The 16370-nt window shown below is 46.7% G+C and overlaps 2 protein-coding genes across 3 annotated transcripts; one reads left to right on the top strand and one right to left on the bottom strand.

The window, feature by feature from the left end:
* Positions 1 to 139: 139 nt before the first annotated feature.
* On the top strand, positions 140 to 2054 carry LOC1276116 (probable aminoacyl tRNA synthase complex-interacting multifunctional protein 2). Of its 2 annotated transcripts, none has more exons than XM_315425.5 (4): positions 140 to 601; positions 761 to 946; positions 1020 to 1254; positions 1335 to 2054. In XM_315425.5, the coding sequence occupies exons 1-4, from the start codon at positions 413 to 415 to the stop codon at positions 1712 to 1714; spliced, it is 990 nt and encodes a 329-aa protein (XP_315425.5). In that variant the 5' UTR covers positions 140 to 412; the 3' UTR covers positions 1715 to 2054. The 2 variants fall into 2 exon arrangements, with proteins under 2 accessions (XP_315425.5, XP_061506635.1); XM_061650651.1 differs by having other exon boundaries at positions 148 to 309.
* LOC4576500 (protein singed wings 2) lies at positions 2013 to 16211 on the bottom strand. Its single transcript, XM_061650650.1, has 4 exons — positions 15482 to 16211; positions 4104 to 4690; positions 2829 to 3316; positions 2013 to 2740 (listed from the first exon to the last, which is right to left on the bottom strand). Exons 1-4 carry the CDS (start codon positions 15649 to 15651, stop codon positions 2351 to 2353), a joined length of 1635 nt encoding a protein of 544 aa, XP_061506634.1. The 5' UTR covers positions 15652 to 16211; the 3' UTR covers positions 2013 to 2350.
* Between the last annotated feature and the right edge of the window lie 159 nt (positions 16212 to 16370).

Here is a 16370-nt window from a genome sequence, read left to right as displayed (position 1 = left end):
AAAGGCAGATTTAACTAAAATTTATAACATTAAATTACATTCACAGCACCAGGTGTATTGATCATAAATTTCCGTAAAAAAAATTGGCTAAAATTGAATATCAACCAAACTTAACGAAACAGCTGATTTCGGGTTTGACACCACTGACGTTGGACGCGCTGTCAGCTGTTGACATTTGGCGTACGGTTTGCATCAGCAGCACGCGCGTGTGAAGTGAAAAGTATGAAAAACTAGTCCCGGAAAAGAAAAGCAATTTTCCGCACAGCAATAGCTGCCTGCTCCATTATTTCCACTCGGCTGCGTGCTATGGTAATTGTTTGGAGACGTGTGTGCGTGCGTGTGTATAGGGAATAGTTTCGTTCAAAATCCATCACTGTAACACCGTCCCAACATCCGGCAAACGTGTGGCAAAATGTACCGTCTGAAGCCGGTGATGAACCAGGACGTGGTCTGCGAGCTGCCTACCTGCATGTACACCCTGAAGCCGGTCTGCGCGTATTCGCACGATCCGAAAGCGTTCAGTGCCGACAGTGCGACCGGATTGGCCGCGTCCGGGCCCGTCGATCCGATGTCGATCGAAATTGATAACTTGCTTCAAAAGGTTCAGTTGCCAACACATTCAATCCCGTTTTACCTGCGTGTAGCGAGCGGTTGCATTCTCCCATCATGTTATTCCTTCCCTTTCCTTTCTCTAATGCCAGCTCGATGCAGTTATTTTTACCATGTTTGTGCTTGCTCGCTCTCTGTGTATTCATTGCAGGCCGAAAACGACGAGCTAAGAATGTTGGCAGAACGACAGCAGCGGGTCCTGCAGCAGCTGGCAGAGCTGAAGAAGGAAATTATGGCCATGCGCACCGAACTGAAGCTGAACGCAAATGCCCCACCGGCCGTCCAACCGTCGACACCGCTCAAATCGAAGGCTCAGCTCAAGGCAGAACCAATCAATGTAGGTCATGGTCGGTGTAAAGCGTTTGCTACTCCCGAGTTATTTACTCTTTCTGTTTCTGCTTCACACGCAGCTCACCTGCTTGCAAGATTTCGTGGTCAATGCTAGTCCCGAGTACGTTCCGTACAGTTTGCTGGCGCTGAAGAATCTGTGGAAGGATAGGCTCAACCTGCAGGTGGAATGTTTTACCCACTCGACCGTACCGAAGCTAAGCGAGGAAGCGCTCGCCTTCCAGAACGCTGTCACGGCCAGCGGAACGGCTGCAGCGAACCTGCCCCGTATTAAGGTGACGTTAATTTGGAAGAATGGTACGTACTTTCATCGGTACAGGTAACGAATCGACGCATTTTTGTCTAATTTAAATTGTCTTTTCTATGTCCCCATCCAGTTGGAGCGTACACGGAAATGATTACGTCCCCCACGTCGTACGTGCCGATCTGCGGTGAGGTGAACATCCTGCGCTACCTGTCCCGCTGCGGCCCGAGCGAGTTCAACTACGAACAGCAGGACAACGTGGACGAGGTCGACTCCATCCTGGACGCGTGCTATCTGCTGCTCAACAAGCAGAACGTGAAGCAGCGCCAACAGATCCTGCGTACGCTCGGCGCCAAGCTGGGCAAGGCGGCCGGTTTCGGCGGTGCGGACCTGTCCCTGTGCGACATTGCGTTCACCAGCGCGGTCAAGCAGGTGCAGCGCACGGTTGCGAAGGACGTCAACCCGAACATGCACAAGTGTATGGGACGGGTGGCGGCCCTGGCGGGTCTGTAGGAATCCAGCCAACCGCACCAGGCGCACCAGGGGCGGATGAAGATATACGTGTTCGTGAGTGTTGATCTCCCTTTGTCCGATATTTATTTTCGTTGCATTTTTACGCTAATGATTGTGCGGCTCTTTTCTTCCCTCTGTGCTGCTGCAAATGCAATGACACAGAGGAAAGGAAGAGCGATCGGTAGAAAGGATGAAACACTTTAGCAGGAAGATAGCCCGCAAGCAGTTTTCGGTGGCGGAGGGAGGTATCTAAAAGAAATGACACTCTTCCCACCCAAGACTGGCCACCAGCAGCAGATAATAAAGTAACAATTTTTATTCGAAAGTTTCGTTACACGTATATATTCCCAGTTTGTAAGTTAATTATTGCTAGAGTGTGCTAGTGCGCCCGTTTCCCCATGGTAGTATATGAGAACGATCAGTTTTAGAGTCCCTGATTCTTTTTTTACAGTTTCATCTGTGTGTATGAGTGTATAATGCGCGTATTTTTTCGTTTTTCGAGATGTATAACACCTTTGGATCGGTTTTTAAAACTATCACAATCATTCTTTGAGTTTTTCTTTTGTTACTGCCTAAATCCATCCATTAAGTACTGTGTGCCCGTTTCGCCGCCACCGGTACTTACAACGCCACCGGTCAGGGCATCTTCATAATTAACCAAGGCAGCTTCCCATACTTCCGGTAGTGATAGTAATCGTACGCCAGCTTGGTGAATATCAGTATGATCAACGTCGCGAAGATGATGCTGAGCGTGTTGTAAAACGCGGCCGTATTGTGCTCCGACGGTCGGCAGATATCGTTCGGCGTGACCGTCAGCACGGGCAAATACTGCTTGCGACCGTCGTCGTCGTTGATAAAGTAGCAGGTAATGTTGCGCGAGTCGGCCACGAGCGATTCGTGCTTGCGCAGAAAGCGCTGAAACCGGATGGCAAAACGACACCCGCAGCGCCACGGATTGTTCGACAGGTACACCTTCCCCACGCCCGGATTGCGCTCGATCGCGTGCTCCACACTGTACACGCGTATCTGTGTATTTGGCGTAAAGAGAGAAGAGAGAGAGAGAAAGTTAGAGCGAACAAGGCGTGTAAACGCATGGCAACGGCGATCGACTTACCCGATTCATCCGGTTGCCCCGCAGGCTAAGGATGCGGAAGTTGTCCAACCATATCGTGTCCTCGAGGATGTCGATCGAGGTGATCCGGTTCTCGTCCAGATAGATGTCCTGCACGCTCTGGTAGTGTTCGTTCGTCGTCAAACTGTCCACCGACTGGAGCTTGTTGCGCGCCATATGCAGCACGGTCGTGTTGCCGGGCAGGTACTGGGGCAGCTGGTAGAAGCCGCGGTCGCTACAGTTCACCATGATCATCGGATGGAAGGACAGGCCGTTATCGCTGAGCCGCAGGTAGGACACGTGGCAGCTGCAGTTCCAGATCTCTTCGTGCAGGCAACTCTCCCGCACGACCCGCTTGTACTCCATGGCGGTAAGGACGGGCCGGCCGGTGTACTTCCAGTCCTTGCACACCAGCGTCGGTTTGTCGACGTACTGGCGCGACTGTTCCTTCAGCAACCAGATCATGTCGTTGGTACAGTTCCACAAATTACCTACAAAGAGTGCAAAGGGGAATAGTATCCGGTTAGTAGGTGCCGTTGCAGTCAGTGATACAGCGTGACTTAGTTTGCTAATTAAAATGTTCGAGCAAACAAAGCCGTTGCTGTAATTTTCGAGAGCCGCGTTACGTCTAGTGGTGGGAGCTCGGAATCGGACCTACCCGTTTCCAATTTCGCGTTCGGAATCAATTCCAGAGCCGATTCCGATTCCGGAGCGGATTCTGAAGTTGGTTTCGGAGCCGATTCTGGAGTTGAATCTGGAGCCGATTCCGGAGTTGAATCCGGAGCCGATTCCGGAGTCTTCTCTTCTTTGCCGCTATTAACACGTAGCATCTTTGGACCCAAACGCCTATTCCTAAGAAGATGTCAAAACCGACTCCGTTTCGAAGCCAATTCCGATTCCGGAGTCAATTCCGATGTCGGAGCCGATTTTGATTCTGGAGCCAATTCCCGAACTGATTCCGATTCCGGAGCTAATTCTGATTCCGGAGCCAAATCCGATTCCGGAGCCAAACCCGATTCCGGAGCCGATTCCGATTCCGGACCGATTCCGATTCTGGAGCCAATTCCGATTCCGGAGCCGAAACCGGAACCAATTCCGGAAACTGATTCCGGACCTACTATCCAGAATCGGTTCCAGAAAATTTCGGAGCTAGCCGGAATCGATTCCGACGAAATCGTCATTTTTCCCATCACTAGTTACGTCGTCACTCGTCTCTTCCACGAGTTTAGCTCGAATTGGTTATTAAACCAGTGTGCAAACAGTGCCCACAGTGCTCACCCTGCAGGTAGACCTCCACGTGGCCGCTCCGGAAGCGGTACGGTTGTATCTGTTCCAGCTCGTTCCCCCGCAGGTTCAGCACCTGCAGCCGCTCGAGCTCGTAGAACGCGTTCACCCCGGTGTGGTTCAACCGTGTGCCGGTTATGTTGACCATGCGCAGGTACGGCAGGGGCGGGAAATCGTGCGCCAACCGCTGCAGCATACGCCCGGTGATGGCGAGCCGTTCGATCCGCGGCACTAGCCGGGCGAGCACGAGCGGATCGAACGATTTCAGTGGCCAATCGCACAGCACCAGCCGGCGGGTAAGGTTGAACCGACCGCCCGCCTGGAAGCGTTTCGTTTCGAACCCCCGGTAGCAGACGGTTCGGTTCGGCGGCGTAAACACGCATGCTGGACGGTTGCTGTGAAGGTTGGCCGTATTGCTCGATGACGAGGAGGAGGAGGAGTGTGGGGCGTGTGGCTGCGAGGAGTGGGTGGCTGACCGGGCCGGGCTGGCACATTCCTCGATGGCAACGTTCTCTACGACGAGATTCTGCAGGCTGAGCGGGAGCTGTGAATTGGTACCGGGCGGGATGGTGAGCAGTGTTCTGCGGGATAAAACAAACGGTGAGAAATTGGGACCGATAGGTTTGGGAGATGGTGGGGTGGTGTGGTTTTGTCTTTCAATGAATGTTAAGTGGCAGTCGAACGCGCTCTTTAGCCCCCGGCCTCTGGGGGATGTGTGTTCGCGTAATGTAGCCAATTGTGTTCAATGAATTCGAGCAACACGCACACTGGGATGATGATGATGATGATGATGGCGCAAAGCATAGGCGATGGAAAAGAAATAAACCGTGCTTTTATGAAGTGTTGGGACTGGGCAAGGTGGCGTGATGAATGCATGAGGCTACACGAGGACATGGGAAATGGCGATAGTTTAGCATAGCAATACAGGTGGAGAAGGTACCACAAAACGGTAACTTTATTGCTTTTTTTGCCTATTTTTCGTCAGTCAGTGGAAAGAGGTCGTGTGAACATTACATTGTTCTGGTTTTTTTAATAGTACGTGGTGACACACAATTCGTTTTTAGAATGCTCTACTTTTACAAAAAAAAAACCCTTTTGATACAGTGGTGGTCACCTAAAGTCGGACACCTTATATTTTCACCTTTAATCTGACTTTGGGGCAACATGGACAGTTCCCTAGACCACTTATAGGAAAACTTTCTTCACACGTTTTTGAGGATACTTTTTAGCTATGTCCATGCAAAAAATCAGACCGATATCTTTTAAAATCTCTGAACACTGTGCATAAATGTGAGAAAAGGTATGAAATTTATGTGGTCCACTAAAAGTCGAACAGTCTTTATTTCATAGCAAAATGACCATGTAGCATGCCAATATTGACCAATATGGGCATTAAACCATTTGATATAAAGGTCCATCGACTAGTTTGGGTGGTCATCTGCGTACAGTCTGTTCCCGAGTTACGTGGTTTGTGCGTTCCCGAGGAATCCACGTAACTCGAATATCCGCGTAAGTCGAATTTCGCGATTTTCGACCAAAATACAGTTGGTTACTCGGTACTTTTTATTCAATTTTGTACTTTTATACACTTTATCATTTATTTGATACGATTCGTGAAAATTTTTTTTACAGATTTTTCGCTTGTAAGTGGTTTAAATTTGTTAACAAAAAATAGCAATAATTACTGTATTGTACATTTCTTGAGGCAAATTGTACTGATTGGACATTTGATCTGTCAAATTTAGAAATGAAGAATTTGGAGAACCTCCGAATCCGCGTAAGTCGAGAACCGCGTAACTCGGGAACAGACTGTATTACCTAACCTAGACCAAGCGCTTAACGGTCTGAATCAGCCAAATACCGTTGGTGGAGGGCTCCAACAATAGTAGCATATTAATTCTGAAGAGAGTGTTATTGTTTTTCATAGTTTTAGAATTGCTTAAACTTTTAGAAGTATCAGAAATGAAGGAGTAGTGGAAAAGTACTCCCTTACCTGTCATTAAAGACCTAATTGCCTCAATGCCGTTGTTAATTTATTTAGATAGAATAATTACTGCTTCAAATTAGTTGAAAAATGTTCCTGGTTTGGTTACTGAGCATGGTTGAGTTTGTTAATAACATGAATCGTATCTATCTTTATCAAGGTAGTGATTAAGACTAAGCGCCATAAGCGCTCATGCATCCACATAACTCTCTAGATACCCTAACAAGTTTAATGGTTTTAAACATGAATATTCCTTCTGGATTTTATCAGCCTGCACGACACTTTCCACATCAAAACTAATATATTGGTTTTATTGTTGCATACATTCTAAATCATAAATAAGATTTTATGCATTCCTTGACTAGCGTAAAGCCTATTGTTACAAATTTGTTACAACCGATAGCTTTGACGATGTCTTCTGTCCATTCTGTTTTGTTGTCTTATCCATTGTTTATGTTCTTGTAGTCTTAAGCTCGATGTCTCAAACATGAATCATTAACTTTACGATTATGAATAACAATAATACTTACTTACTTATCCGGCGCTACAACCGCTTTGCGGTCTTGGCCTGCCTCAGGAGTGTCCGAAACCGCTCACGGTCTCGCGCCTTCGTCTGCCAGTCCGTTATCCCGGCCTTAATGGCGGACGCCTCCACGCCATCTTGCCACCTCAATTTGGGCCTACCACGCCTCCTCTGTCCTTGTGGACGGCCTAAAAAGACTTTACGGGCTGGGTCGTCCGTTTCCATGCGTATAACATGGCCAGCCCACCGGAGCCTGGCGAGCTTTATACGCTGTACGACAGTGAGGTCGCCGTACATCTCGTATAGCTCGTCATTATAGCGGCTCCTCCATTGTCCTTCCACACATACGGGGCCAAGTATCCTTCTGAGCATCTTCCTCTCGAACGCGGCTAAGAGGGTTTCGTCAGATTTGGACAGTGTCCATGTATCAGAGGCGTATGTGAGTACTGGTACTATATAGGTACTATATAGTCCCAGCTTCGTCCGTCGCGACAGGTTCTTTGAGGTGAACTGCTTTTTCAGGCTGTAGAATGACCGGTTGGCAGCCAGCATCCTTGCGCGCAACTCAGCTTCCATGCTATTGTCGTTGCTGACCTTTGATCCCAGATAGGTGAATTGTGGGACGACTTCAAAAGTGCGTTCACCTATCTGCACGTCACGCCTACGTAGATTCTGATTATTTGTTGGCGGGCCCGCTGATGTTGCCACCATCAGTTTGGTCTTTGCCTCGTTTATCTGCAATCCGAGGTTCTCTGCCGCCTGCTCGATCCCTTGGTAGGCTTCTGCTACATAGGAGAGTCGCAGACCAATGATGTCTATATCATCAGCGTATGCCAGGATCTGGATTGACTTATAAAAGATGATTCCCGTAGTCTCTACCCTCGAGTCGCGGATGACGCTCTTTTGCGCCAGGTTGAATAGGAGACAGGCAAGCCCGTCCCCCTGGCACAGACCCTTGGTGGTAGCAAAAGGTCCTGAGAGTTTTCCATCCACCCTAACCTGGCATGTGACGTTGGTCATAGTCATTCTAACTAGCCTTATCAGTTTGGCCGGGATTCCAAAAGAGCTCATAGCGTCGTACAGTTTTACCCTGGCTATACTATCGTATGCGGCTTTGAAGTCTATGAAGAGATGGTATGTGTCGTTTTTGTATTCAGCCATCTTCTCCAAGATCTGCCGCATGGTGAAGATCTGATCAGTGGTTGATTTTCCGTTTTGGAATCCTCTTTGATAGTTTCCTACTATCTCTTCGACGTGCGGGACAAGGCGATCCTGAAGGATCAGGGAGAATATTTTATAGGCGGTATTCAACACCGTAATACCCCTGTAGTTGTTGCAGTCCAACCTATCTCCCTTCTTGTATATGGGGTAGATGATGCCGAGATTCCAATCACAAGGCATCGATTCGCTATCCCACACCTCAGTAACAATTTGATGAATCTCGTTTTCTAGTCGTGCACCTCCATTCTTGACCAGTTCGGCTGCAATTCCGTCGGTTCCGGGTGCCTTGTTATTTTTCAGCCGACGGATAGCCTTTCGTGTTTCATCTATGCTAGGTGGCAGTAGCATGACATTATCTGGTAGTGGCGCTTCTAGCTGTTCGCTAAACTGGTCATTGAGTAATTCATCAAAGTACTGAGCCCACCGCGAGAGGACCTCTGGCTGGTTACTGACCAGATCTCCATCCTTGTTGCGACAGCAGGTTACCTTAGGTACAACGTTGTTTCGGTGACCTGCTATCGCTTGGTAAAACTTTCGTGTCGGTCCGTACGCCTCTCTGGTTTGCTCGAGTTCCCGCATGTTTTGCTCTTCCAAAGCATGCTTCTTGGAGCGGTGAACTCGTTTCTCTTCGCGTCTAAGCCGTGAATATTCCTCTGCGCATGCCCGCGTTCTATGCCGTTGCTGCATTGCTCGGTATGCAGTATTCTTACGTTCGGTCACTTGTCTGCATTCATCGTCGAACCAGCCAGATTTGGTGTTGCCACGACGTGGTGGGAGTATATTTCTTGCACAGTTTATTATTTTTGTTTTTAGAGCGTTCCACCTCTCGCTCGTAGTTTCGTATCTGTCTTCTGGTAGTAGAGACTCTTCTAAAGCGGTTTTGAATTCCTGTTGGACAGCAATGTCCCTTAGAGAGTCCGTGTTGAGCCGAGCCTGCGTGTTTTCTCCGCCCCCATTGGCGCGGGGGCGGGCGATTCTACAACGTATCACTAAGCCAACCAAGTAGTGATCGGAATCGATATTGGCTCCTCGATATGTTCTGACATTTAACAGACTCGACTGTCGTCGGCGGCTTATTAACACGTGGTCGATCTGGTTGAAGGATTCTCCACCCGGGTGCGCCCACGTAATCTTGTGGATTTTTTTGCGCGCAAATTTGGTACTTCCTACAACCAGATTGTTCGCTGCGGCGAACTGGACCAATCTACTACCATTATCATTACTGTGCTCATGCAGACTGTGACAGCCAGTGTATTGGCGGTACATTGGCTCCCTACCGACTTTTGCGTTGAAGTCCCCCAGGATGATTATGAGGTCATGCCTGGGGCAAGCATCTACAATTCTAGCGAGGCGGCCGTAAAAAAGGTCCTTCTCCTCTTCCTCTTTATCTTCGGTAGGGGCGTGAACGTTTATGAGGCTTATATTAAAGAATTTGCCTCGCATGCGCAGGGTGCATAGCCTATCGTTTATAGCCTTGAAATCCATGATTGCGGGTTTCAACCGGGGACCTACGGCGAAACCCGTTCCGAGCACGCGGTGGCGGTCGTGGCAGCTGTAATATATGTCGTAGCAATGCTTACCACGCCTGTTGTGCACACCGTTCCCTAGCCACCGAATCTCTTGTAAAGCTACGAGGTCCATGCTCAGTGTGGCTAGGGCATCATCAAGTTTTTTCAAGGCTCCGGCTTCGCTTAGAGTGCGTACGTTCCATGAGCCCATTTTCAGAGTAGTCCTGGGGCATTGCGTAGGGTCGGTATCGTTGGTTCCGTTTCGATGATTCCTGGTGCTTTCCGTAGTCGTTGATTCATGGGACTGGGTGACTGGCCCCGCGCCCACGTGACCGTTTTGTTTAGCGTCGGGTTGCCCCCCCCGACGTTCAGGCACCCAGTTTCCCGGGATACCCACCCCCCTCCTGGTTAACAATAATACCTTCTTTAAAATTACGCTGATATTTAAATTGGTTAATACGAACCGAAGAGCTTAGGTCAAACTGTGACCCTCGAGAGCATATAAAGCGGCCTGCTATTTTTGGTTTAAATATTAAAATCATTTATAAACATTAATTCTTTTGCTACATCAAGACGAAAACTCAAATTTCGATCTGAAGTTAATAAAACTTAGAAACCTGTAAAAAATTACCATTTTCGTTTTTATTTTTATTTTACGCGTTTTTTTATGTTCTTATACAACCAAGATTTTAACGTTAACCCGCTAACTAAAGGTAAAATGGCCCTTGATAACGTTATTGTTTAATTTATTCGGCTCGCGAACTGAAAGGTTTGGAGACCCCTGAACTATGCTAATCTAACGTTTAATTTATGCAAATCATGGCAAATTAACTAATAACTTTATCTATACAAAATAATTGTAAAATTATACTTTTTTTAAAGAATTCCTTGTTTTTAAAGCTTTTTTTAAACCTCGTTAAGCCTTATTAACGCTCTTTAAATAGAATGGCTGAAGTGTTGTGCGTTCGACTGTATATTCATCCCAATTTATTATTTGCTGTGTATTCAAATACGCATATCAAACATTGGCAGCGGGCAAAAAGTACAAAACACAGGTGCATTTCCTGAGTGGAAGAGAAAAAAAACAATGCCTTTGAGCTATTGTTTCCGCTGAGAGGGCGTTTCGTCGTCGTTCGTTCTTCAAACAGGTTGCGGGTGGGAGTTTTATTTTTAAATAACAAAACAAAAAAAAAACACCTTCAATAAAACCTTTGATTGCTGTTTGTTGTGAACGTTGGGTTCTTTTTTCGTTGTTGTTGTTTCATTCTGAGACCCTTTTTTGTCGTGCACCAGAAAAACGAATTACAATTCCCCGGACCCCGGCGATCGGTCGGGAGGGGGGAAGCGTATCCCACGTGGGTTGAACGAATAATATCATTAATTTTAAACGTGCGTTTAGCGCCAAAAAAAAGGGACAGAAAAAAATCCCCTCTCCTGAAATGTGGTAATGGAGGAATTGCAACAACGAAAAAACACATCCAAAATTCCATATCTGCAAGCAAAAAAACAAAACACACAATTGTGTTCCGATCATTCAAAGACGTCTCGTAGTGTTGGACCGTCAAACAAAAAACTTCAGCTCTACTTGGTAACCTTGCGTAACTCAAAAAATTCATCTCCAGTCCAGTTTTTGGAGAATATTCTACGGCGTACGATACAAAAGCCGCCCGATAACGAACGTAAACACGCACACAATTCATTGGAAAGAGCGGCAAGCGTTCGTGGTGGTGGATTATGCAACAACAGTAAACAACAATAGTATAACAATAACAACAACAACAACAACAACAACACCAGTAAAAAAGGAAAAGAATTAAAATACAGTTTCCCGGAACTGTGGTAAGAGCCCCGCGGAAGGTAAAGCGCGTGACTTTTGTCAGGATTCGTGTTCGGTTCACGCTATTTGCAGTTTTCGATCGTTCAAAATTTCGCTTTTTTCGCGCTCTCAATCAATGCTCAATAATGGGTTCGACGTAATTGTAAAATATTTGCTTTAGAGGGGGATTTTTGTGTATTTTTGCATAATTCTTCGGACGGCACCCTCTAATTGGACCCAACGGAATTGGGCAACGAAATGGTAAAAGCTTTTAGCTTTTTAAATCTTTCCCATCGAAAGTGATACAAACTTCTTTATAAAATGGTTGTAAAATTGTTTTGTTTGTCAGCTATTTGATTTGCCCCAAAACTACAATAAAAAAAAGGCATTGCCTTTTTTGAGCACCTGCAAAGGGAGGGTCCATTTTTCACACAGTAATTCCGTCCCTTTTTTGGTGAAGTTTGTGTTGATGTGGAAGGGTTGTGAAAATTGATCCCTTTTCAAAAGAAAACTGATTCCCCATTGTACAACGTTGAGTGATGTCTAGACATGGATGCTACATCAGGTCACACGGTTCTGACCTTCATCATGTCGCAATGGTCTTCCAACAGATCGTTCAGTAAACCGGTTTGTTAAACAAAATCTTTCTGAAATTCGACTGCAAAAATTAATCAAATTTTGTAATAATCATTGAACGTTTCTTCTTCTTTTTGGCGTAACGTCCTACGCGGACATGCCGGCCTATACAGGCTTTCGAGACTTTTTTCAATACCACGTAGCCGGATTGTCAGTCCTTACTACGGGAGGGGGGGGGGGGGGGGGGGGGGGCGATCCATTCAGGGCTAGCACCCATTACGGGCGTGTCATTGAGCCGTTCGAGTTGACGACTGTACCACGAGACCGGCTATCATTGAACGCTATTTGTCATAAATAGTGTGTAAGAAACATATTATCTCGTCATATCAGTATCCGGGAACTGGTGGTTGAGAATGAATCCTCTAAATTTTCAAATTTTCCAAAATATTTCCAAGAACATGAACATCGGTAGGGTGAATGTGAATGGGATCAACCGAAAAAAGATAAAACTCTAGGAAGAAAAGAAAAAGGATGCGATAACGAGCTTTTAAATTGTTCCTCAATTCGAAAAAAACTCCCTTTTCTTCGGTACAATTTTTGGAAAAGTGCTTGTTATCGAAAATGTACTTCCGCTTATAGTACTTCCTTGTAAGATAAGCCCTTTACGGTGTTACCCTTGGCAAGCATTTCTACATGCTCCATCGTGTTTTCCTTCGAGCGCGCACTAAAGATCGTGCAATATCTATCCCCATTCCTGTTTGCGGATGTGTAGGTAGATATGGTATGTGTATTTTACCATTCCACCAGTAGCAGGAATCTCCAGAATGAAGGCAAAGGTTTGTGCAAATCTTCCCAGGGCGAATGTGTGCCTTAGCCATACAGTGCACGCTCCCACAGGCATACAGGAGGGAGCTGAGAGCTACTGCTGCAAACATGTTATAAGGTTTGCTCCCCCTCCTCTCCCTCTCTCGAGGCGCAACATATCAAGCACACGGATTACACCAGAGCATCACCGTACCCATGTACCAGTGGCAAGTGATTAACTTTTCAAATACCCTTCGACAGATATCCCCAGTACCTCGGCCGGTCGGCAGTAAGGAGGAGCAAAGAAAGGAAAGCATTGTGAGAAGTTGAGGATCATGCGGACCCCGCGAAAAGAAGATACGGGCTAGAAAAAGCACGTGGAAACTTTTCAACAACAGTCCAGGTTTGAGTTTCATCAGTTTCATGCTCAAATTTATGCGGGGGTTCGGGTTCAAAATACCAGCCAACAAACGCCGGTGCCGAGGCTGAAAGTTTGTAACGGTGTTGCCTCACTCACCGTGAAATTCCGTCACATTGACTGGATGGCGGAACGGTGGTTCTCGCTGGGATGAAGTTTACAGCAATGTTGGCCAGGGAAGCTGTGAACATCGCGGGAAGGACACTGCGAGGACGTATCTTGGGTGCGCTGGCAAAACCGTTGAAAACTTTTCAACTGTGCTTACTTGGCCGCGGCCCACGCGATGTTCGCGAAGTGCTTTTATGAGAGAAGGAATGCTTACCTGCAAATGTCACCCAAAACGGATGGAAAAGCACGACCGATAGGAAGAAGTTTAGGGAAGCTGATAGGACTGCGTTGGAGTTTATTAATTTCCTAGGTAAATTGTTGTATCTTTGAACAAAAAAAAAAGATAATCACTGACAGTTGCGTCACGGGGTGTTGCAAAATCGAAGTCGATTGGTAGTCGTTTCAAATGGGGAAGGTTTGCAACAATATATCTTTGAACTTTAGAAGACTTGGTATTTTAGGGAACATAATTTATTGAAGTTCCTCATCATTTCGAATCTCGTGATTTAACTCCACCAACTTCACCACTCCTTACGATTGAACCACATCCTTGAAGATGATGCTCCTTTTGAAGTCATTATAGTGGGATCAGATCACCAAGGAAACACAATCAGGATGTTATTTACACAAAATCACAAAATATAAATCAGTCCATCGGAGGAATTCGTTGCCGTCCGTTTTGCCCTTTGGATTGCTTGCTTATTCCATTTCATTGCTCGGACTACGTATTTACAGACCGGTTCGGTAAACATTTACCCGCTCGACATGTTTTTGTTTGTTTGGAAATTAGTAATTTAGATCGGAACCTTAGCCGGAAGCTACTGGATGGATTGATATCGGCCCACGGAGGCGTGTACGAAACGATGGGACGTTCTTCGAAAGAAAAATAGACCCCCTTCGGGTGGGATGATTTCAAAGGTTTCGTCTTGTTAGCGATGTACGGAAGAGGTTGTAATGTAGCTGAAAAGTGGGTGAATTCGTGGCTAGATGCATTTTGAAGCGGTAATAAACGAAAGGTACAATATGAAGGGGAAGCATCGCGTATGAAACCGTGCATTCTTCTTCTTTTTTGGCTCAACAACCTTTGTCGGTCAAGGCCTGTCTCTGTACCGCTCTTGTGGGCTTGGCTTTCAGTGACTTATGGATTACCCTCCATTGCAGGATTGTCAGTCGCACGTATGGTGGCACGGTCCATTTGGGGCTTGAACCTATGACGGGCATGTTGTTATAAGTAGTACGAGTTGACGACTGTACCACGAGACCGGCTTGATACCGTGCATTAGAGACAGGATTTAAAACACGTTTATTATAGGGAATAGGTGAAAATTACTAAATTAAATATTCCATCCACACTGTCACGGCGACAACCTTCCATTCTCTTCGCGTGAGATAATTGTGTTACCGTCCAATCTAGTCACCGGTAGTGTCATGGCAACAGATCAACCTTTGCACATCGTACAACAGTAAGTAACGCAAGATAGTGTACAGTGAAGATATCCGTTTGAGAATTTTATGGGAAGGCCCAAATAATTTCGTCGTTTTCATCTTGTCATCCTCAATTTCATCTCAAGATGAAATTTCTCAAGATAAGTCTTTAAAGAGAACATGTATGTTCTTTTGCGCGTAACCGTGCATCAGAGAGACAGAGCGTGTGTTCTACTTTAAAACGGCCTTCCACGCGATTTTTGGGCGCTTTATCTGGTCCAAAAAAAGCACACAGTCCAGAAAAATCCTTCCATGTACGCTAACAACAAACAACACCTCCGCGTGTGTGGCGAGCCATGTTTACATTACTATATCTAGTCCCCCCCCCCCCTCTCGGGGATGCTGCTAATGGACGGGCGGGGATTCCGTTCCCGACCCGACAGGTTACATTTGTGGAGCGACAATTAGAGCCTCCAAAAATACTCCCGTGCGGTAGAGATACGCACTAACTGCTACTTTCAACAACTATCAAGCCGTAGATGACTGCAGCTGCAGACTGGCTGCGTGACGTATGCCTGTGAACCAGTCCGTATGGTAACTGATACGCAAGATTTCTTGCCTCCGAGTCTGGGAAGAGATTCAGTGTCCCTGACATGGATAAACCGAGCCTCGGGATGCACCGAGAGAAACTAAATAACTCAATCTTCTGATCAAAACCAACCCGATGTACTTCCTCCCTTCGACGTCCTTCGGGGGGGTCGGATGGGTGGGTGGATGGGGTTCGTGTCCATGTGCATTTATTCCAACAGCATGAATCACATGTGCTGCGTACGGTTTGAACGCTCAACCGGTTTTTTGTTTGTGCCTCGCTCCAGGGAGATGAACAGCAGACGATGTGAAGATGATACACGATGGTACATGAACGAAGAAACGGGTGGAACGGGTGGGGGAGAGCGGAGGAATTTATTTGGGATTAAAATTATACTTACAAAACAACAACAACCGCCGCCGGAACTAGGGCGAGCCGATGGTTGCGGCTGCTGAAGATGCTGCCGCCTCCGGTGGTAATCCGTACGTGCGATAGTGCTGCGCTCAACACGAACCGGGCAGAAGTTGATAAGCTGTCAGGTGGAGTCCGATGACGTCGGGTGGTTGCCATCGCGACGGTATGCTTTCGGTTTAATTTTAGGATGGGGTTTCCCTGTTCCTTTTTTTGCAACTCACTTTTTAGATATTTTTGAAAACACACATCAGCATTACTTTGTGTGTCTGTTTAGAGTCCCTAGTTCTGCCACAACGCCAGTGGTAGGTTTTCGGGTTCTCGTGACACTGTATATTTTGCAGCAGCCGATAAAACCAGCTGATCAGTTATTTGTTTTGTCAGGGACTGTGGCTATTCTTAGCTGCGAAGGTGTGTTTGCGTTGTCACTTATATATGTCCAAATCGTTCGTTCACCGTTTTGGAGATTTCTCGCACCAACAACACTGTTTGGGCTCATCCAACACTTTGTAATCTACGTAGGCCACTGACAAACAAAAACACACACACACACGCACACCCAGTCCCTGCGATGGTGTTGCGAACGTGATCGAACAGTCCGAACGCGACGCGCTACAAACGGCGACTGATAAAATTCGCGCGTGATAAAACGTTGCGGGACTGGGCGTGCTTTTTTCTTGTTTTGTTTTGTGGAAGAGCGTGCTGTCGCGTGTGCGTGTCATGTGTTCGTGTCCGTCGCCCGTCGGGTTCCGTGCTTCGATCGTGCGATTTCGTCTGGAGGGCTTTTGCTCACGCTGCGCTCACTCTCTTTGCTGGTGTGTGTGATGTCTCACTCTCTCTCTCTCTCTCTATCGCGCTCTTTACAAAAAAGGAGTAAA

This window comes from Anopheles gambiae, chromosome 2 (genome assembly GCF_943734735.2).
Source record: "Anopheles gambiae chromosome 2, idAnoGambNW_F1_1, whole genome shotgun sequence".
NCBI classification, from domain to species: domain Eukaryota; kingdom Metazoa; phylum Arthropoda; class Insecta; order Diptera; family Culicidae; genus Anopheles; species Anopheles gambiae.
The sequence above is the reverse complement of the archived record's forward strand: the minus strand, read 5'-3'. Positions and strand labels throughout refer to the sequence as shown.